General features: G+C 41.6%; 1 protein-coding gene and 1 long non-coding RNA gene across 17 annotated transcripts in view; one reads left to right on the top strand and one right to left on the bottom strand.

The window, feature by feature from the left end:
* The window catches only part of LOC309339879, a 227136-nt gene extending 210268 nt beyond the window's left edge, over positions 1-16868 (bottom strand). For 5 of the 8 annotated variants that reach the window (XR_014155599.1, XR_014155601.1, XR_014155602.1 and 2 more), the window contains exons 1-2: positions 16260-16868; positions 14266-14495 (exon numbers count right to left, since the gene is read on the bottom strand). This is a non-coding gene — a long non-coding RNA (uncharacterized lncRNA). Of the gene's footprint in view, positions 1-10900; positions 11149-12275; positions 13562-14265; positions 14496-16259 lie in introns of those variants that run through there. The other 3 variants (XR_014155605.1, XR_014155606.1, XR_014155600.1) reach the window with 3 other exon arrangements.
* Positions 16869-16880: 12 nt separating this feature from the next.
* LOC309339744 (uncharacterized protein) overlaps positions 16881-22755 on the top strand; it is a 28329-nt gene continuing 22454 nt past the window's right edge. For 5 of the 9 annotated variants that reach the window (XM_081858094.1, XM_081858089.1, XM_081858091.1 and 2 more), the window contains exon 1: positions 16881-17339. In XM_081858094.1, coding sequence (XP_081714220.1) covers positions 17219-17339 — 121 coding nt within the window. In that variant the 5' untranslated portion in view covers positions 16881-17218. The other 4 variants (XM_081858088.1, XM_081858090.1, XM_081858093.1 and 1 more) reach the window with 4 other exon arrangements.

The following is a 22755-nucleotide window of genomic DNA, read 5'->3' as shown; positions in this document are numbered from 1 at the left end:
GCTAGGGAGCTTCCTTCTGCCCCTGGGATGTGTTACTCACAAATAATGTAGTGTTTCAAAGCTCACGTGCCCTGATGCTTCAACGATAGGGTGGTTTAAGCAAAATATCAAAATAGAATATATGCTTAAAAGCAAACTATTTTTCAAGGATGTGTTTTCAGGTAGTCTGAACTATCACAATGAACTGAGCAACATCCTCTTGAGAGGGCAGCCCCACTCCTGCCTTCTTTGGGGATACTTAAATAGAGCACATGCTCCCACACCTTTTTTGGGGGGGATGAGGAGTCGTGAGTTGAATGCACACTTGGCTCAATCAAGCAAAAGTTAGCTGCAAGCATGACCCATTAAAATAATAGAATGGGACTGCCACCCAGTGCCAAACACAGGCATCATCAGTTATCCCTTCTGAGAACAAGAAGCCCAGTTATGTGAGATAAAGCCACTAGATGCTATCCATGGAAGGCACACGTCTCCCATTCTGAGTTATCCGGTGTCAGGGATGGATAGGTAAGGAACTAAAAGTCTTCATTGAGCAATAGAGGGATCTTCTCCTCCACAAACAACTTTGTTGATGCCGGGCGAGATAGAATATATCCCATGCTATTTCAGATATAAGACCCTTTTTTCCCAGTGGGTGGGTATCACTTGCATGAAGGTGCAGTATGCTTAGGATTGTTGACTTTAGTAGTGACCTACTTTGGCACTATTGATTTCAACAAGACTAATGTGTGATGTGTCGCATATCAGTCAGTGCATTTGGCAACCCTTGCCACACCAGTTTCCACATGGATGTGAAGATTCTATTGGGCTGCTGTAGAAATCTATCACATCATGTCTTAGGAGACTAAATGTTTTCAGTGTATCTTCTCTTCTGTGCACTGTATATTCTCTAACTGGAAATGGTTGGAGGTATTCTGTAATAACCACAGCTTTCTATAATGGAAGCTCATTATTCCTAACTTACACAACTAATTTGTGTAAATGACAAAGAAAAAAAAATAGAATGACATGTGCATTCTGAAAGCTTTGCATAAAAATATGACCTTTGAATAAAATTAGTTCCTATTTCCGAAAAGATTATTGTGACCTCTTCCTCTCCATTTTCTTAATGGCTTCTTCATGACAAAGGCAAAATTGAATGAACATCACAGGCTTCTGTAAGATTTGGAATTCTATTTTCTTAGTGAAAATCAATAAGAAATCAAAACTAAAAGCCTAAGCTTCTCTCTCTCTCTCTCTCTCTCTTTCTCTCAATAACCCATCTTCAATTCAACTTTTAAATTTAACCTTGGGCATATATGATGGCATTATAACTAAGTAGGTTAATAAATGTACCCTGCCTTACATATTCAAATGAGACAATGCTGTTTTGATCAGAAATGGAAAGAAACAAAATATATTAAAATTGACCTAAAGAAGCTATAGCTAATAAATTCTAATACTGGAGTTACCCAGAAAGAAAGAAAGAAAGAAAGAAAGAAAGAAAGAAAGAAAGAAAGAAAGAAATAGCAATCAAATGAAATTAATATGAATACATGGCACATGATTACCTACATGATTTATAGCTAAAATATTATACACAAAACCTACAGACACTTAAAATTGTTATCTCTAATTTTGATTCACCTTTACCAATCCTTCACTTATAAAAATTCAGGGCGAACCACTAGACAGAATTCAGAAAGAAGGATCAAACCATGACTTGTGATGCTGATTTACAAGCAAATTGTGGTTTTTGCAAAACAGTTTTCTGGGTTTGGACAAAACAGTACACTATAGTTTTGCTACAAGACAGGTGTGAAAGCTTCTGATCTTCTCATGTATGGAGGAAGGGGAAAGGAGAAGAGTGAGTGCCTGCTCATTCCCATAGCACACCTGTTTTGACATTTCATGTGAATGCAACCATAGTTTCCCTTCCATCTATCTCAAATCATACTGCTTCCTCTTCAGAAAATCCTGCAGTCCCATGCATCCTGGCTTCACTATGACAGTGTACTCTGAGGGAGCAATGGACATGCAATTCCCGCTCACCCCCTCCCAACGGGTGGGTGGAGTTTGCGACCCCACACAGGGTCTACCTGGCCGGGTGCCACCCACCTGGTAACAGGGTGTCTTTAGCCCGCCCCTGCCTGGCAGGCCTATGGGCTGCTGGCAGGGGTGTGGCCTGGGACAGGTACAGGGGCCGATCCTTGGCCAATGCTCACTCTTCTTCCTTCTCTTCCAGGATTACCCACCAGACCTCCCTAAAAAATTAAATTCTCCTTTCTTCTCTCTTTTTTCTTCTTTTGCAGCTTAACCTTTCGCGTTCTAGGTCAGCGGGCGCTGATATGGTCGTAAGATGGTTGCTGTATTCAGAACTGGGATGGAATTTCCCCTGCATTGGCAGGTTTTGGCTTCTCCGTAGCAATTCCTCACAACTTTGGTGGTTTTGGGGCCTTGTTAGGTATCCTTTAGTCTATCTTCGAGTTTGGGGGGGAGCATCTCATGCACCCCCATGCGGCAGCCTTTGAAGGGCCCATTAAAGGGTGTTTGTGGGAGTCACTGGCCCTAGAGCGGCAACAAGTAGGTCAAACTCCCAACTTAGGTAGAGTGCGTGGGCACGCTGTGTAAGTTCACACTTTACAGTTCCCTCACATGGCACCTGTTTGCCCTGCACATCCTCAGCCCCCGGTGGGTTGAGAGGGATACCTTCCAAGGCCAGTGCTAAGTTTCCCACATCTGAAATTCAATAAAGTTGTGGCCTAATTTGAACCCATACCTTGGTGTCTAGTCTCTTGTGGGGGGAGGCTCCAAGGACAAGGTTTATCACTGTCCCCAGACTGCTGTGCAATGTGCGAATGCACCAAGATGTTAGTACACATGTATGTTGCACAGATCCTATTTTTCCATGTGTTTTTTTGTGGACTTTTAGCCACACACTATCTATCTCAGTGTTTCCTGTCCACACTAGTGAATGTTGCTTGATTAGATGTAATCTCACTATATGTTGTCCCCTCCCCACAGCTACCACTTCCCTTCCCTGTGGAAGTTCCAGAAACCTGAGGTCTATTGTGGTCTGCATGCACACAAGTGTTTTTACCTGTGTACATGTGGATTACAACAACAACCAACTTTCACCAAAACCCAAGTTTCCAGCATGTTTCACACTTGAGCATATAGTATTTTTGAACAACGTGTTTATTTCTATTTACAAAACAGCATCTTTAAAATTTTCCTTTCCTCTTTTCCTTTCCTGCCACCTGTACCTGCAAGGGCCAATTTCACTATGACTTTTAATTCAGCTGTTTTGTGCAAGAGCAGGTTTGCACAAAACAACTTTAAAAAATAATAATACCGAAAAAGAGCCTTCAGCAACAACCAGTCGAAATAGGTATTTCCCTTTGGGCTTACGGAAAGAAAATGGCTAGATTGTGCTCAGGATATGAGCGAACAGGAGTATAAAATCTGCGGATAAGATTACACTCAACATGTTTATGAAAATTAAACCCACACAATGCACTTCCACACTTGAGTAATCAGAAATTTAATGTAAAGATTCCCCCTCCCCTTTATTGCATTATCCGCTGATCAGGAAAATCCAAATTAAATGGCGAGGGATGATTGCAGGCTGCCAGTTGGATGAGGGCAATGTCATGTGGATGACAGGAAAAAACATGTGATAGTGGGATGTATTGAATCCACCTTAACTGTCAGATGTACACATAATAAGACTTCAGTTGTAATCCCTGAACTCCAATAAGGACTGCAACTCAAACCCCTATATGCATATGATTTCCTATATTTCAAAGTTCAGTGGCTCATGCTAGTGCAAACCTATGTATATAACTAGATTTACTAGTGGCAGGAGCCAGGTCCTGCTGATTCACTTTGAGGAAAAAGAGAGAAAAGATTAAAGTACAGTACAGTCGCACCTCGGAAGTTGAACGCCTTGTCAGTCAAACGTTTTGGCTCCCGAACGCCGCAACCCCGGAAGTGATTGTTCCAGTTTGTGAACGTTCTTTGGAACCCGAACATTTGTTGCAGCTTCTGATTGGCTGCAGGAGCTTCCTGCAGCCAATTGGAAGCAGTGCCATTTTGGAACAGATTCCATTCGACTTCCGAGGCAAGACTGTATGGGGACTGGGGAGTCAACACATTTTTCTACGCATACTTTTTCTCTGCAGAATTGCTTTATATCACCATCGTTGTAATTATGCTTTATGTACCCTCAGCTGTTGGCAAAGGTGTGATTCTATCACAAGCTTTTCAAGCAATTAAACCTTTGCCCCTAAAGGAGAAACTTGTTTGTAAAAACACAACTTCTCAGCCAATAAAAAGTTGTGGAAATTTTAAAGAAGAAAGAATATTGGCTTTGTTTTCTTCTTTTTTTTCCTAAAAAAAACCAACACAGCTACAGGGAAGATATATACATGGTGACTAGTAAGACAATGCTTAATTAATGAAATTAGGGACTACAGGCTCTTGAAACAGCATATAAGGAATTAAGAATAGCTTTGAACACATTAAATATTATCACATAGTTACAGGTAATTTTGAGTCAAGAGAGGTCTAGGAAATAAGGTTAATAAGAGGTAAATACAGAATATGCTGTAGTTTCTTCCAGTTTTCCCTTTCAAGGCATTCTTAATAGATATGGAGACAAAGCGCTGCTGGAAAATTGATTATAATGTCATAGAAAGGCAATCTATGTGTTTGTTCTGTACTGACATTTTAAAACATAGATTACTTAACTTTATATGTGCTTTATTTTTGTTCTTCGCTTCTGTACATAACACTCTGTGTAAGAAATTATGCTTGAAAAATAAATTGTATCTTCATATTTGCATTCTTCTTGACACACTATTAGCTGGTTTTGTATAAATCCTTTGCAGGTTGGTTTTGGGTTTTTTTGTCTTAAGTATACATGTGTTCTCTATTCCTCTAAAAACCTTAGCTTGAAATCTTTTAAGGTATCAGGTATGACTTATTAAGCCATTAAGATAATTGCATTACTCTGAAATTTGTCATCTGTGATGGGGGAGGGAAGGCGACATTAACTCTGCGTGCACTGTGGTCCCAATTTGAAACACACACAAACCACACCTGCTGCGGGATGAAAGACAATAGGAACATTCCTCACATTGTGGATGGCCCATTCACAGAATTCCTGTTAAGACCCCTTTCCCCTGCTGCAGTCCAATTGGCTTGGAACTGTACAAGCTAATCAATTCTTAAAAACCAACCATGTGGGGGCAAACTATGTGACAGACATGTCCAGTTTTGGTTCTCAGCTACCATGAGTAATAACTGCTGATAGATCTGCCCTCCATTCATTGGTATGATCCATATATATAGAGATGATATAGATATATAGATATAGATATAGATATTAGTACAGCAGATTAGACATTAGTACAACAGCTCTGTGGGAAATTGCCGTCAAACATTACAATGCACAAGTGCTTGTTAGTGCATGAAGGGGTTAAGACCAGAGAAGTCTGCTCCTAAACATAGCTAGGTCACGCCCCTTCTTCTCTTTGAAGGAGGAAGTGAAGCTGCTTCTTTTCCTTTCTTTCACTCCTAGACAAGTATCCGACCAGACATGTCTGAAATTGCTCCAAAGTTCAAACCTCATGCTTGAAACTATAATCTGCATTTTGCACTCAATAATATTCTACTTGTATTCCCCTTGTATTCTACTTGTATTCCCCTTGCTGCTGCATGGTATTACACATGAACCAGACCTTTGGATTTAGTAAGTAAAGCTTTTTTCTGGATTTAGTCAGTAAAGTTTTTAAACTTACTTAATAGTACTTACTTAATAGTATGTGGTCATTGCTAAAGGGTTAAAGAGATGGGGCAAGAGCTTTAAGGTAGACTAAACAAGATATGTAAAAAGGTTTAACAACCTATATTCCACAGCACGCTGCTGGTTAACTCAGAGTGTTTTAACCCTACTGGAGAGTATGCAAAGCCCTGCATTTTGAATCTAGGCACCCATCTGATTCTTTTCGTTACTCACATGTGGATCAGATCTATTTTCCACCTCCACAAGCTTGTGGCAGTGAGTACCACAAATTAATTTCACAGTGGGTCACCATGACTTGGTTAGTTGTACTCAGTTCTCATTGTGATAAGCAGGTCTTAAACTGTGACTTTTCCAAATTGATTTCTAACTACCAGCAGAACCCTATGAATATTTGCTCAGAAGTAAGTTCCACTGTGCTCAACGGTGCTTACTCTGCCAAACATGTATTTAGGACTGCAGTTCTGGTCTCAATCAACCCCTATGTGCTTTCTGAATCAGCAATGTATGTAGCATTTTGTTTGTTTTGTTATTAAATTTGTTCTTCCTTTTGTCTTTGCAAATATGAGCAGTCTGGAAGATGGAGGGGGAAGAGGAACAATTCAAAGCAGGACAACATATGGCACAGCAGGCAGCAAATATTGGGTCAAAGAGAGAGGTGATTTTTGAGAGGGAAAAGGATTCCAAGGGAGATTAGTTTAGGGCCAAAATCTCAGCCCTGCCTTGAACTTAGTTTGGACAAATTATACACACAAAGAGAGAGAGAGAGATAGGAAGTTTACTTTCTTATTGCCTTTTTTTAAAAAAAAAAGGGGGGGGGTGAATTGTGCAAGTGCAATCTTTTAAAATAAAATATAGGAACATAAAGCCCACATTACTTCAACAGGCAAAGCATTGAGCTATGTATTTATTTAAGCTGCAACCCGGAATATACCTACTATGGATTAAGCTCCACTGACCATAGTGGGAATTAATTCCTAGATGATTCTGCTGTTAATGTTCATCAAAGTACTGTTAGCATAAAGTGGGATGTGAAGGTTAGGATTGCCACATATCCTGCCTGTACCTTTAAATGTTCAGAACAAACACATTGGTTGTTTGTATCTTTGTTTGACTCTGATACATATAACAACTTGCAGTTACTTGTATATTTTGTGAGATGTGTTGTATGATATATATATATATATTGTTCTGAAGTGGCTTATTCTCATATTTTAAATGACATTATACCAATTATATATTTACTAAGTTATTAGCCAGCGTGTTGCGTTTGCATTTTTAAAAAATGTTCTGAAGCAGTGAGAAAGGATGCAGCTTCTGTGACTTTTGCCTTTAGTGTCAAACCCACCCCCCCACCCCCCCGCAACTGAGCTTTGCATTGTGATGAACAGTTCAGAGGCACTTTTAGGAATTTAGGGAGTGGGGAGGGAGCCTAGAATGTCCAACCTCAAGAGGAAGAAAGGTTTTCCTCTCTTTTTTGTCCATTCCACTCTTACTTTTTGCATACGATTTTACATGAGGGGCTTGAGAAGTTGGATTTAGTGAAACTGGGTCACTTGCTGGTACTGAAAACAGAGCTTCAACTATTAAACAAATTGCAAACAAATGCTGAGCAAGATAATCACTGCTGGTGGATTCAAACAAGTGGCCCACGAAGCCTCTGTTTGAGCCAGGTAGGAGCTGAATAGCTTCAGCTCAGTAGGAAGGAATGTCAAGTGCTCAGACCCAGGCAAATACAGCCCTAAAGAACTTAGCTCCCAAACATTGCCATCAAACATCTCGTCTCTTGAGAGCCTAATTATATAGAGTGCAATGTACATGTGCAATGTACATATATTTAATCTATATGTCTCCCATCTCACTCTTTTCTCCTCTAAAGACCTATGATTTGTAGTCTGCATCCATTTCGGAATGAAGTTAATCTTAGGCTACACGGCTATGTATAAAACAAGTGACATCTTCAAATGGTGAGAAAAATGAGCCAAAAGACTCTGAGTCATTAAGTACACATTAACTACGTGTTGTCACATTAACTATAGGGTGTAGGACCAATTTTCTCTTCTTTGTCATGATCTAACACTCTCCCCTTTTTGTGTGTGTACATGCTGCACATTCACCGCACCATTCATGCGCCCTGTTCTCCAATTTTACCCCTTGCCCCCGATTCTTGATTATATGCCATATACACTTATTTCTCTCTGACATCAGATTGAGTGGTCATCGGGAGAAATGTTAATGTTTACAATTGAATTAAAAAGGCACCAAAATTATTTCTCTTGTCAAAGTGAATTCTGTAGTCTCAGAAATAACTTGTGATCTATCTTAGGCCGTTTAAAATATTTGCTTACTGCCTAGTAGTCAGTTGGATTTTTATCATTTGCAACCAATGCCCATTATAGTATAAATCGCCAAAAAAAAGAAAATCTCCAATCTAAGAGTAAGTTGAAACATACCGAAGTTCAGAATTGCAAATGATCAAAACTTAAAAGTTAGTCAAACAAGTAATGACTTTCCCCAAATCATTTGAATTAAATGTTTTGGATTTAAAAAAAAGGTAGCCTGTAAATTTCTTGCTGCCAGTTCACATCAGCCAGCAACCATCAAATTTTGAAATTATTTGGTTGACCTTCTGGAAATTTATGAAATGAACAGAAGAATCTATCCTGAAGAGAGCTGTATAAAGGACAAGACAGGATATGGTACACAATGCCTTTGATCTGACCTGATCCTCATACGCAAAGATAGTCATTTCTTGGCAGAGTTCGAAACGAGTAAATACAGGTCTAACTTGGGTAAGGCAGAGTTCATACATGAGGTTAAACAGTCCTTTTTTCTTACAATTTTATTTTATTAAACTGAGGATTCGGTAAAGTCTGGAGTCTGGTTGAGAGAAAGGACCATAATCCAATCTAAAATCACAGGTACTTTACTCTGGATTAATTAGTATTGGCCAATGAATCACTAAGCCTTTTCCATGTACCATCTAAGGATACATTTATACAAGTACACCACTTCAACAAATCACAGCATGACATGTAATTTGCCTGTGTGTGTAACACCCCAGTATACATCCAGAGTTGTTTCTCTCTACCCTTCTTGCATATATAGTAAACTATAAGTTAAACTGTAGAGGCTATTCCTTGAAGAATCAAATTGCATACAATAGAACATTATGGAGTCTTATACGCCGAATAAAATTGAATTATAGTATTTATCATGCTCTTTTCATATAAATATTACTGTAATCTGAAAAAAATAAATATATTGATTATAAAGGGTTCTTTACCAAAGTTAAATAAAGATGCTAAGAACTGTTTTACAATGAGAGAAAACTAAAATTAAACTTCTAATTTTTTCCCCCTGTTTGGAGTGAAAAATTTAAAAAGAGAACAAATATTTTTTTAAATAGACTAAAATAGTTGTTCTACTGTCTACAAAAGAACAGTGGGAATTTACGGCCCTAAGCTAAAGGGAATAGGAAAGCAAAAGGAGAAAGCACACCTTTACTGTTATTTCTTCTGATATGGAGATTAATATGTGAATGGAGGTGCAAAATTTTTAAAAAGCCGCTTTAGAGGGAGGCAATTTGGACTGGAGAAGTGATGGTGGATTAATAATCATTTCTCTGCCTCTCATTTCCCTGTTCTAGGCAACCCCAAAACCTCTGCTCACAAGTTTAAAAATCTGTACCTGTGAGTTAAACACTCTGCACATTTCCCTCCCGCCTGCCTGCTTTGAATTCCTTCCTTGTGAAACAGCTTTGCTGTTTAAAAAGCACAGGGGCTTTGTTAAACATATTAGCAATGTGGTTTGCCCCTTTAACCCATGTTTTCCACTGATCTGCATGCAAAAATCTCCAAGACCACTCCAACTAAGCCAGCACTGGTAACCACCTTGGCACTTGGGAAGCTGTTCAATCAAAGTTCTTAAGCCCTGTGTCCCAAACGCATCATTGCACCTAGAGGCAACTCTCCCCTCAGTACGGATTTGGCAAAGAACTTTTAACTTCTGGCTCGACCTAAACTCAAATCCCCCTGGTTTATTATCGCTAGTACTTCAAGACTACCACAAAAGTGCCTGGCTTAAAACTGTCCACCAAAAACTCCACTCTTGAGGGCTATTCCCACAAGACCTACTCACTATGGGCCTTACCAAAGCACACAGTCTAATTTGCCAATGTCTAAAAGGTATCGAGCATCAGAACAACTGGGCCACTATACGGAAATTCTGCCCATGGTATGATCAATTTCCATATTTCCATTTTGATTCTCTGGTTCCATACCTGCACAGACTAGCTATCCCAAAATACAGACGTGCTTTTACACTCGCAAGACTGAATGTCTTGCCATCTGCAGTACTTGAGGGCCGATTCCAAAAGATCCTGCATGAGAAACGCCTTTGCTCCTGTGGAGACAGTAGCACCAAAACAGTGGCTCTCTTGTACTCTCCACAATGACCTGAGGAACAAGATCATCACCCCACTCATACTGACCATCCCAGGACGCACAACCACTGCCACAGTGTCCTTTCTCCTGTCAGACCAGAGCAGATAACAGCAAAGGCTGCTAGGTTCTTAGCAGGGGCAATCAGAATAAGGGCCACTATCTGACTGTATTCAGGAGCCTAAACTGTGCTTTTATACAAAATTTCCTTTTTTCTGGGTATATTGTAATGTTTTATCGTTGCTATGGCCATCGGCTGATGCAAATAAAGTTATATCTATCTCCATCTGTGCAGCCCAGCTTTGCCACACAGAAGCTAACTTATGGGATGCTGGACCTGGTGAGAGCTGGAGTCCCAACGAAAGCTGGAAGGATGTGGGCTCCCCATCCCTAAAAGGGGTTTGATCCAAGGACCATAACATTGTGATGGATGACGTCCTTGCCTTAGTACTTACGGCCCTGTCCTTAAAACAGGTATTAACAGTATAGCACATTTGTTTTCCCTTTTCCTCTTTCTAAAAAAATAAAAGAGAAATAAAATTAATTTGTAATTGAAAAAATATTTAACTCTTGACCTAGCTCATCTATTCTAGTTTTTCCTCTCTTAAGTCTTTCAGAAAGAAAGAAAGAAAGAAAGAAAGAAAGTTACCTTAGTTAGTTATTTAGTTAAAGGGAGAATTAAACAGGGACTATAGAGAGCTAAAAGCCGACAACAATGTATTACAAACAGCTCAGTAAATAATAGTGCAATTTTCATAGCTAATAGAATGTTTTAACACCTGAATACATTCACATGCCTGATTAAACATTTAACAACATAAACCCATAAAAGAAGATTATAAGATGCAACATCTCTTTTTCAAGTAGCAACATATTAACCACTGTTGTATACTTCTTCAATTAGATTCCTTTAATTTATTTCTGTTGGGGAAAACATAATATTCAGCACCAGTTGTTTTTTTAAAAAACAAATGATTATTTTAAATGTGTAGTCCATCCCAAAAATAGAACTTGTCAAGTAAATGTTCAAACCATAGCTCAAATCTACTTAAATTGTAGTTTTTCTTTTAGCTGTCCTACAAATTACCGTATTTTTCGCTCTATAACACGCACCTGACCATAACACGCACATCGTTTTTAGAGGAGGAAAACAAGGGAAAAAACATTCTGAATGAAACAGTGGATGTATCATTTTTGGGCTTCATGCTGTGGCCACAGACATGTGATCTGATGGTGAATTTGGGGTGACCCAATGCCAAAATCCTGAGAATTCCTGTGGATCCATGCTTTGTAACCACGTTTTTGCACCATTGCAGCCCCAGGCAACAGTGGGTGCGTGATTTTTTTGGTGCAGGCTGTAGCCATGGACATGCTATGTGATCTGATGGTGAATTTGGGGTGACCCAATGCAAAGATCCTGAGAATCCCTGTGGATCCATGCTTTGTAACCACATTTTAAGTGGGGAGCGAAGGAAAAACAAAGAAGGGACATTAGAGGGGTGTGCAGAGAAGCAGCTGGCTAAGAATGCAGGAGAGGGATTTAACGGGTTGGAGGAAAGAAAGGCAAAAGTTTCCCCCCACCCAAGCCAGCCATCTCTCTCTCTCTCTCTCTCTCTCTCTCTCCCTCCCTCCCCCTCTCTCTCTCCCTCCCCCCCTCTCTCTCCCTCTCCCCCAGCAGCACCGGAGCTTGCCTGGAGGGGAGGGGCTTTCCCTGCTCTTTGTTCCGTTTCAGCAAACACAGCAACGAAACAGAGGAGGGTGGGCAGTAAGACCCTGAGGCAGAATGCAGGAAAGCAGCCGCTTCCTCTTTTCAGTTTTCCTTTCTCCGTGAAGCTCCGCGATTTGATTTTTGCCTGCTTTTTTGGCTCCAGGGACCACACATTCGCTCTATAACACGCACAGACATTTCCCCTTCCTTTTTAGGAGAAAAAATCTGCGTGTTATAGAGGGAAAAATACGGTAGCTTTTGCAAAAATGTTCTGTTCCATTCCGACCTCCATGACTCCCTTTTAGAATCACAGAGCTGAAACTTGTATTTATTTTCTTAAAAAATAATAATTTCACCCTACCTTGTTTCCCAAGGAAACTCAAGGTGACTAACAGATAAGTAATAACACCACATAAAACAAATAGTATTCCAAACTAGACCCAACACATCAAAATTGAAATTAACAAATTCAGCATTAATTAAAATAAACCCAACCTAAGCCACTATCTTCATCCGGCCAACCAAAAGCAAGCAGAACTGCATCTGGTTAACAACATTCTAGTAGCTGATATTTAGCTCCCATAGACCAGGGAATATCTTGCCCTCCAGAGGTTGTTGATTGCTAATCCCATCATCCCTGATCACCAGCCATGCTAGACAGGGCTGGTGGCAATTGGAGCCCATTGACATTTGGAGAGTCATACATTCCATCAAGAGACTGGATAACAAAACTGAAGCACATTGCAAAATCACTGTACACTGCATGGTATTCAATTAACGTTTTGCAAGAATTAGTGCTAGCACAAGGGCATTTCCCCCCCCCCTCCTCACCCCATGTGCGCTCCATACTGTCCCCATCTGCTTGTGGGGACTGGAGGAACACCGAGAACAGATTTAGCAGGGGAGAATGTTCTGTCACACAACGTGAAATCCTTGCACTGACAGAACTTTAACCTTAGTGCTTACATTGAATACAGTCCACTGTCCTCTCTAAGCACTCCACCCAATAGTAACATAGCAACATGAAGCTACTTTTCAAGGCTGATGTAACCCACACATTCTCAACCACCATATTGCAAATACACATATAGACAATCTGGATATACTAACAGTGCACATTTGTATTATCAGGGTGATTTGTTTACAGTGTAAAAATTAATGTTGAAAAATGCATTTTTTTTGCACGAAATTAAACCTTAGAAAGAGAATTAGCTTCTCTCTTCACTGCTACCTTTTCCTTTTTGAGTGGACATGCTACTCCCCAGTCACAGCTACACTAAAATACTGGGATTTTCTGTTATTTTCTTCTGGGCAACAATCACTTCTCTATAGCCAGGAAAATGGAAAAAAGCATCGCTTAAAAATGAAGCAGGAAGTCCCTTCAAAATGAAGCAGGCAATATTTCTCTATTATCTAAATCTAGAAAGAATTCTAGAACGACACATATGCCAAGATAAATCCCAAACTGGCTTCAAAATGAATGTGGAAATTCCTTCTCCAGTGGCTGGAGAAGTAACTTTCTGAGTCATTCTGAAGCTATTTTGGAATCTTCCTTTTGCGATTGTATGAAGTTGTTCTCTACCACTTGCCAATCACAGCTCTTGACTTCATTCATTGACTAACACACTGAAAAGTGAGAAGAATATAAGGCATGTACCATCTGTCACTCAAAAACATGGCATGTGCCCCTCCCCCTTTTTCACTGCAAGTCCTGCCTCCTTTAAGGATGCCCTCCGAAAGTGCTGTTATGGAATGATGCCCTTTGACATGATTTTAGGAGTGGGTCATGATCGCTTTTCACAATCATCACATTGCCTGTGACTGTATACAAGGGGTTACAAGTCACCGTATGGTGTGGCTGCTAAACCCCATTTTCACTGAATGGCCCAAACGGTCTTAAGCATAGTTCTAGGGCTGGGTTGTACAGGACTGTGTCATCCCAACATCAGATGTATAGAATGAACCTTCTGTGTGCTTCCTAACCCCCGATGTTGGTGTGTCAGACCTGATGAACCAGTGTTTGTTTTGGGGTATCATAAAAGCTCTATACACGACTAGCTCAGTGTTCCTGTTCCTATGGAATTCAGGTTTTAAATAATTTATATTTTAAAAAAATTTAAATTATTTATACAGGCAATTCCCTGTTTGCGCTGGGGTTGCATTCCGGGCCACTGAGTGCATCAGCCCTTTCCTGTTCCTATTCCTGTTCTGCTTTTGCCCTTCCCCATTCCGCCCACTTCCAGGGCCGGAAGCAGCATGTAGGCAATCGCGCATCAATCGGAAGTGCACAAAATGGTCACTGCAGTTTAATAAAAACAGCAATTCCTTACCATCTATCTGATCCTTCCAAAACTGCTCTAAGTTGTAGTCTCCATGATGTATACGGTAGCTTATTCTGCACTGCTGTCTGAGGAACTCAGATCACATGGGGCAGGGCTGTTTGCGGGCATGTCATTCACATACGTAGAAAGTACATGGATACAGTTAGGATTCTTGGAAGTGGCCAGGAGCGATCCCATTTGCAGCCATGAGTCTTAAGTGCATCAGGCAGCCACTTGATCTGAGAAATGCAATGCATAAACGCCAGAATAAATTTCACATGGGTCTTCAGATGTGCACTCTTCTTCATCCCTAGTAAAGTCACTGTGAGCTTCTCCTGACACTACAGGAACTAGGAGAGAATTTCGCAGAACAGTGACGGTACCAGAGGTCTCCTGCACAGGAGTATCTGTAAACTGCAATGCAGTAAACTGCAGAGGCTTGGCGTCAGTACAGGATTCCATAGGTGGAGGAGCATGAGAGGAGTTCACTGGAGCCTGCTGTCATATACCCCAGCTCAGAGGGTAAGCTAGTAGGTTGGTGCTCACCAGGGACATGTTGAGCAAAATGGGCCTCCCACACTTATTGGTCAAGGCCATGGACATTGAGATGTCATGTCTCACATTCTTCCTGGCTGAGAAATGGGCAGCCACTTCAAAATGATACGACTGGGGAATTTTAAACACTTATATTTCTGAATACAAGCGCATTAGAGATAGTCAACCCATGCATTCTTTCAAATCTATCTGGCACTAATTTAAGAAGATAAATATGTTTTTAGTTTAATAGAGAAACTGAAAGCTTGTTATAATCACTCAAACATTAAGGTGCATTTATTATTATTACTTTCCATCACATAAATATATTTCTTTACTGCATCTAATTTAGAATCGCTAGATGTTCGGCCCTAATTTTAAAAAGATTTATCCGTATTGCACAAACAATATTGCAGCCCCACATAGGTTCCTTCTTTCAAACGATTGTGTGCAATTATATCACATATCCATTATGGTCTGTTACTCTGAAATCCTGAAAGCACTACACTTCCATCCATCAACGCTTTACCTTGTTGTATTGCTTGTGAACACCAATACAATAACCCTACTTAAGTTCTATTGATTCCAGCGAAAGATGTTTAAGCTTATTTCTCCCACTGGAATAATGGTACTTGAAAATGTTTATATTGCCCCCACACAGGACTTCCACCTAGCCCAAATCCAGCTCTCGCCAACAATTCCTCCAGTGACCTGTACACAGATGGATTATGATTTCAAATGCTCAGTCACTATTTCCTCCTGCTATCCTACCCTAGGTAGGAAGAAGAGCAGAGACTCTTGTCTTTGCTGCTATCTGTTGTTTGGGGTTGGGGAACATCTGGTGCCCAGCCATGGATAGGTTAAAATCTCCAGTGATTCCTGTGGGTTGTTCTCCCAGGGGAGAGAGGAAAGCTCAATTCAAACCAGAAATTAAAAGGACGGTCCTCTCTATATTTATCTCTCTACGCCATTTATCATTATTGTCTGGTGGAAGGCAATTGAATAGAGGACACTTTGTTTGGCACTAGGGTTTAGTCTACATACTCATTTATATCTTACGCAGACTACAAGAAGCTCAGGGTGATGTGTATGGTTCTCAAACCTCTTCATTTTCCCCCTCCCCATTTTATCTGAGGTTGAGAAGCAGATCAGAATGAGAAACCATGATGGCTCCAAAGGTCACCCAGTTAACTGTACGGCCAAGTGAGAAAATGAACCTCTTCCCACTATCCTGACATTCTAACCACCAATCCCACAAGGGCAGCAGAATGGGGTGGGACGTGGGAATGAGGTGGTGAGCTTCTGAAGTGCTAGAATAAACTACAGCACTTCAAAGGGTGCTTCTGTGTTATTTTTCAATATTTCCTTGGGTGGTCTACACTCCCTGGCCTGATAGCTTTTACAGGGCAGAAGAACATCAGAAAATATTCTCCCCCACCTGCAGAATGAAGTGGTATAAAGCTACCAACCGCCTCATTCTGCTGGGTCTGTGGACCAGGCCTAGGAATTGTACTCACAGGCTGCCTTTCTCTTATTTAATAGCAAGGCCTCCCTGGAAGCTGCTGCTTGAGCCTTCCTCAAAAAATGCAGGCAGTTCCATCCTTTCAAGAGTTTCATGCCAAGCAGGAGAAAGTTCAGTTCTGGGATTGATGGAGGGAAAGCTTCCAGGTAGAATGTGCAGCTTCTGGTGTGCTGGAGCCACCACACCTCTTTAACTGTAGAAACCACTAGGCCCCCATCTTTCTGCACAACTGGGGTGGCTTTTGCCCACCAGTTCAACCCCTTTCCATCCAAAATGGGAGGCTCTCTCTGAGGTCAAGTGTCCACTCCCACCCATGCTGGGTTAAGCCAAGGCCTTGCCCCCCTGTCCGCTGCTCTTCCTCAATTTCCTTACACACATAGGCTTAAGGAAGCCTCTCTTCGGAAGGCATAAAGAAAATAAACCTTTCCATATTCCTGTTAAGATTACAGGGCGCTTCTTGTGGGTGGGAGGGAGGGGTAAGGGCTGCTCTGAGGTGAACAGCAAGCACCTCAAGCGACGGTGTTGCGTAAGCGCTTGTTAATATCGAAAACAACGCCAGTGGTTTCCTTCCTCGCCCAAAAACGCAGCCGCCTGCAAAATTCTGGAGAACTCTAAAACTTGCTATTTTGTGGCCTTTATGAGAGGCCTATATTGCCCTACTGCGGAGTTTGGAGGGTCATTTTTACAGGGCATTTTGATACTGGCGAAACTAGGTTGTTGCTGGACGCTTGGCGGTGGCGGAGGCTATTCCCTCAGAAAACCCCCGCATAAAGCATCCCTGCTTCTTGGGACCCACGCATTCTCCTCAGCCTGCGGCCAGCGCAGGGAGGGAAACGAAATCCCGCTTTTTCCCTGCCCACCAGTTCGCGCCTTTCCGTGCGCCACCGACAAGAGCGCTCGGGCTGCATGCAGGAGGCGTCCTTGGTGGTGGTGGTGGGGGGGCTCCCCGTAGCGCCCCGCTTCCTCCTCAGCCGAGCAGCTCTGGAAGCCCCCGACCCGAGGGGCTGTGCGGATCTCCGACGGCAGGGTGAGGTCACAGAGCCGGGAGCGTTCGGCGCGCGCCCCGTGTCCTGGAGACCGAGCGCCCCGCCGGCCGGAGCAGGAGAAGCGTAGCCAGGTGGCTGGAGCTAAGTCGCTCCCAGGACAGCGGAGTCTCCTGCCGGAGGTGGCCGGTGGCGAATATGGCGCTGGCCGCTAGGGGTGCCGTCCCCGCCTGCCTCCTCGTCCTCCTCGCTTCCTTGCCCAGCTGGAACACTCAGATTAGGCCCCAGCGAGAACCAGGCCCAGGTATCCTGCGCCGCGCTCCGTGAGGGTTCGGCTGGGCAGAGGCCACCCCTGCAAGGCCGAAACGAGGCTTTCTGTCACCTGGGGAAAAGACCCTATTTGTGTGTGTCTCTCTCTCTCTCTCTCTCTCTCTCACACACACACACACACACAGAGAGAGAGAGAGAGAGAGAGAGAGAGAGAGAGAGAGAACACCCCACTTGCCTCCACACACACACACTTCAACATATTTGTTCATAAGGGGCATAAAAAGGAGTTTGAAAGAGGCTGTAGAAGAGAGAGTCTCTCCAAATAGTGCAATTCCCTCGGTGGGGGTGGGGTGGGGGCTTTCATTCAACCTTAAGTGGATCATCTCAGAGAGTAATAGATCATTTGAGGAATTCTAAGAAGTATTATGCCTGTATGTAATAATAATAGTAATAATGATGATGATTATCAGGCACATACCAGAGAGTAAACTCTATTGAACTGAGTGGGACTTACTTCTGGGTAAAAAATGCTTAAGATTCCAGTATAAGACTGCAGAATCTGTGCACAATTCAGTGAGACTTACTTCTGAGTAGCAAAGGCTTGCAGTCTAAGGCTCAAAAGAATAAATACTCCACAAGTTAAATAATTGCTGGCTGCTGAACCATTGCAATTGAAGAATTTAAAGTGGATTGGCTACATTTTCCTTCCAAATTACAGGAAGGGATGAACACAAAGTGCTTTGTATATCAGCATCACATATCTTTCAGTGCAGGTATTTTATTTTCGGTATAAAGAGGACTCAGGTTTTGTAGCTGATTGTATGAAGCAATGCCCTCTTTATGCATTCACATGGTGTAAACATGTATGTTGTCCTTTAGATCCAAACACACACACAAACACACACAGAGAGAGAAAACACATAAGCAAAAAATGCTCCAAAGTGCTTCTGTTCCCCAAAAGGGCAGGAGGTGGTGCTCTGATCTCTTCACCGCTTTTAATTGATCTCTGAGACACTGAGGGAAGCAAAAGAAGAAAGCAACAAAACTTCCCCCTTTCAACTCTGCTTGGAGAGCAACCTTCTTCAGGATTTCTCTTTTGAAAAACAGTTCCAAAAGCAGACGGGGGGGAAAAGGGAAGGAGTACCATTTCCCAGGTTTTCCTGCTTCCTCTTGCAAATTAGCATCCCACCGGTGCTCAGCAGTTCCTCCTGTAGAGTGAATCCATGATTGAAAAGTTGATCTGAATTTAAGGGAGTCTGTTGTAGTCAACAGTTCCATGGTGCTCGGGAATATAGAACAGCCTTTTCAAATAAGTATCTGTGCAAGCCAGTTTGATGCAAACACTATAATTTATTTGTTTAAAATGTTTCTTGTTACCTGGTGCAGTCTTTGCCCAATGCCATAACTCAAAAATTAGACCTGTATTATAATTTATATGAATCATCATGGTCCAAGGCCTTGCATATCCTGTTGAGGTTATTGTCACATAATTGATCAGCTTCTGTGGGGTTTTAGTCTCAAGGTTATTATTCTAATGGTCATTTTACACCAGCCTCCACAATTTGTGACTCACCAAGCTGAATGCAGTGCACCAGCCATGTATGTTGGTGTTTGTCACAGGCTTGACATACCTATTTTTGTTGCATGCCCTGGACTGCAGAAGCAGAGCAGGGAGGAGTCAAGTACCCAGCCAGTCACAATATATTATTGCTGGTGTGCAGTGTTAAGCTGATTTGTAAGGAGAGGTTATATTCTGAAGAGACTACTTCAGACATGGGAAGTAGAATACACTCAGAACTTGACTTTGGTTTCTGGTGTACAAGGTCCTTTATACCTTGTGCATTGTATTAGGGTTCTTCACATTGTAATTGTGATGACTGTATGATCAACATGGTGAATCAGGGAGCCTCAAACGGCATTTTTCTCTTGAGAAACAGACAGTATCGTTCCAAGTTAAGCAGGCTATGCAGTGGTGTAGAGCACAGGGGAGTGAAACAACAGAGGTTATTACATTATCTGCTAGAGCAGTATTTGCCATTGTTCTAAAGCTTGCAGAGTTGGAGGTCAGGCACATGATCCATGTTATGAGATTAGAACCCAGGTCTCTCTAGCCATAGGCTAATATGCTAACCACTACCCTACCCATTGCTAGTTCCCCCTTTTTAGGAATGTCACTTGATCCTAATATATTTGACTCTCTTTGAGGGCATGGGCTACGGGGAGCTGTCTTTATGAGTGACAGTCTATGCTCCATTAATTGTGCAAGAGGAGAGCAGGTTGGCATAACAGAATGTCTCCTTTTAGCCATTCAGGACCACACAGGCTGGGCTGGGACTGGGTATAATAATAACAGAACCAGAAAATAATAGAATTAGAAGCAAACCCCAAGGACCACCTAGTCCAACCTGCTGCAATGCAGAAATCACAGCTAATGTATCCCTGACAGATGGCTATCCACCCTCTGTTTAAAAACCTAAAATGAAGAAGAGTCTACCCCATTCTGAGTTAGTCCTTTCCAGCTCTTACCGTCAGAAAGTTCTTTCTGGTGTTTATTTGGAACCTCCTTTCTTGTAATTTGAATTAGTTCTAATCCTAACCTCTGGAAACAAGCAGAAAACAAGCTTGCCCCTGCCCCATTATTCATATGACAGTCCTTCAGGTAGTTGAAGATCACTATCATAACCCCCCTCAGTCTTCTCTTCTCCATAAGCAACTCTCTCAACTGTTCCTCGTAAGGCTTGGTTTCCAGATCCTTGATCATCTTAGTCACCCTCCTCTGCACATGTTCTATCTTATCAAAATCCTTCTTAAAACTGTGTTGCCCAGAACTGGACACAGTACTCCAGGTGTGGTCTGACCAAGGCAGAACAGAGTGGTACTATTACTTCCTTTTCTCTGGATACTATACTTTTGTTGATGCAGTCTAGAGTTGTATTAGCTTTTTTGCTGCTGCATCACACTGTTGACTCATATTAAGCTTCTGGTCTACTAAGACAACTAGACCCTTTTCATGTGTGCTGTACTACTGCCAAGCCAGGTGCTCCTCATCCTATATTTGTGCATCTTACCATTCCTACTTAAGCGTAGAACATTATATTTGTCCTTGTTGAAATTTGTTAGTTTTGGCCCAGTTCTATAATCTGTTAAATTCATCTTGATTCCCGAGTTTATCTTCTGAAGTATTAGCTACCCCAACTAGATTGGTGTCATCTGCAGATTTGATGAGCCTCTCCTCAATTCCTTCATCCAATGTTGAACAACACTGGACCCAGGACAGAATCCTGCAGCAGTATGACACCTCATTTGTCACCTTCCCCCCAGGATGAGAAGGAACCATAGGTGAGCACTTTTTAGGTCCAGTCAGCCTGCTGCAAATCCACCTAACAGTAACACCATCTAGCTCACATTTTACCAGCTTCTCCTCCAGAATATCATGGAGGACTTTGTTGAAAGCCTTGCTGAAATCAGTACCTTCTGCTAGTCCTAGAAGCTGCCTGTACCTCCTTAGTTCATCTTCAGTTTTGAGAACCATAGCTCTGGTCCACCACCCAAAAATACCAAAATACATGTTTTTTAAAAAATGTTTTAATGTTTTAAAAGTATGTAGCTTTCATATTTTAATTTTCAAACATTTTCACACATTAAAAATAAATCCAGATTGTCTGTTGGGTTTATCTGTTAAGTAATTATTTTAGGAAATGAATTCAAAAGGTAGCATTCTAGAATATCTAGGCAATATGCAATGGCTGTAGATATTGGAAATTAAGTAAGAATTTACTAAACTACTGCTGTACCAGCATGTAATAGTAATGATAGGGTCTGCATATAAATAATAGTAGTTGGAAAAATATTAAGTGAGCTGGTATTTGACAATTTTGTCGAAAACCATATAGCTATTGTAAAAATATAAATATTTCACTGCATAGGCTTGCTTGCTTCCTTCCACAGTGTTTTCCATCATAATTATGAGACTGACACTGAATGCAAAAAGAATATTTTTAACCGAGTGTTCATATGATGCAGCTGTACTCATTCTTAATCACTCATTAATGTCTCGTCAAAAGAGCACTGTACTTTTTGTTTGTTTCGTTTACCAAAGGTCAGCATACTTGGAAGCAATTGTCATGCACCATTACAGACCTTTTTACATATTTTTCTTGTATTGTTCTCAGTTATCATGTGCGTAAATGAGTCAATTGGTATGCAGATTGTCTGTCATTAAGACCATTTGAAAATCAGCTTTGTCATTGGTTTAGTGTTGGAACTTTGGATTCATGCATATACTTCTTGAATATGTTGTGGCATTCAGAATGGGTCTAATGATGGATGGTCGGTCATGCTAGAATGAACAGTTCCATAGACCTTAGTCAAACTAAGTGAGCAGTGATATATTTCTCCTACACCTCCAGTCAGGATTTTGGGCTAGAAACAGATACTAGTGGGCTTTTTTAAAAAAAAGAACAAGTGAGTTGAAGGTAGTATTATAGAGGCGTCATTGCCATTTGGTGTGTATGCTTATTTCTTTCGGCTCACTATTAGAAAACAGAAAACATTGAAATTTGAGTTAGCATTGGTTCCAAGGGCAGACTCAAAGCTCTTTTATGGAGCAGTGGTATATGCTAATTAACATATCAAACTGGCTTGTTTCTAATGTGGACTGAGAGCAATGGTGCAGCTTTGGTGTGATGGCCTCAGCATCACCATGGTTCAAGCCCTACAATCTGATGCCCTCCAGAAGGGTGTTACAGGAGCCACAAGTTCCCACTGAAACAGAGAGCAACAACACACTCTCGTTTAAAGGTTCACATATCAATCGGTTTGTTGAAGCATAGCAGTGCAGAACATTTAGAACTCGGGCAACTAGCAGAACAGCAATACCTGCAGAGCAGAAGAAAACATAGAGAACAAATGATACCTCTCCTGTGTAAAGCATGTGTGGCTCCTGAGAAGGCAAATAGCTAGTTCTCTCACCCTAGTAGCAAACAATGAAGATGGGTCAAATCTTCTTAGTGGCAGAGGCAATCCAGACCCTTAAAGTCATGTCTGGTTTTAATTCCTCAGCTAGATGTCCCCAGTTTAATCTTGCTGTTTCGTGTTCTCTCTCTCTCTCTCTCTCTCTCTCTCTCTCTCTCCCCCCCTCCCTCTCTCCCTCTCTCCCTGGGGTTTCCATTTCCCTAGCCTTCCTCCCTG

The sequence above is a fragment of the Podarcis erhardii genome (genome assembly GCF_964252035.2).
Source record: "Podarcis erhardii genome assembly, chromosome: 4".
Taxonomy (NCBI): domain Eukaryota; kingdom Metazoa; phylum Chordata; class Lepidosauria; order Squamata; family Lacertidae; genus Podarcis; species Podarcis erhardii.
Note: the sequence above shows the minus strand (reverse complement) of the source record. Positions and strands in the feature narration are given on the sequence as shown.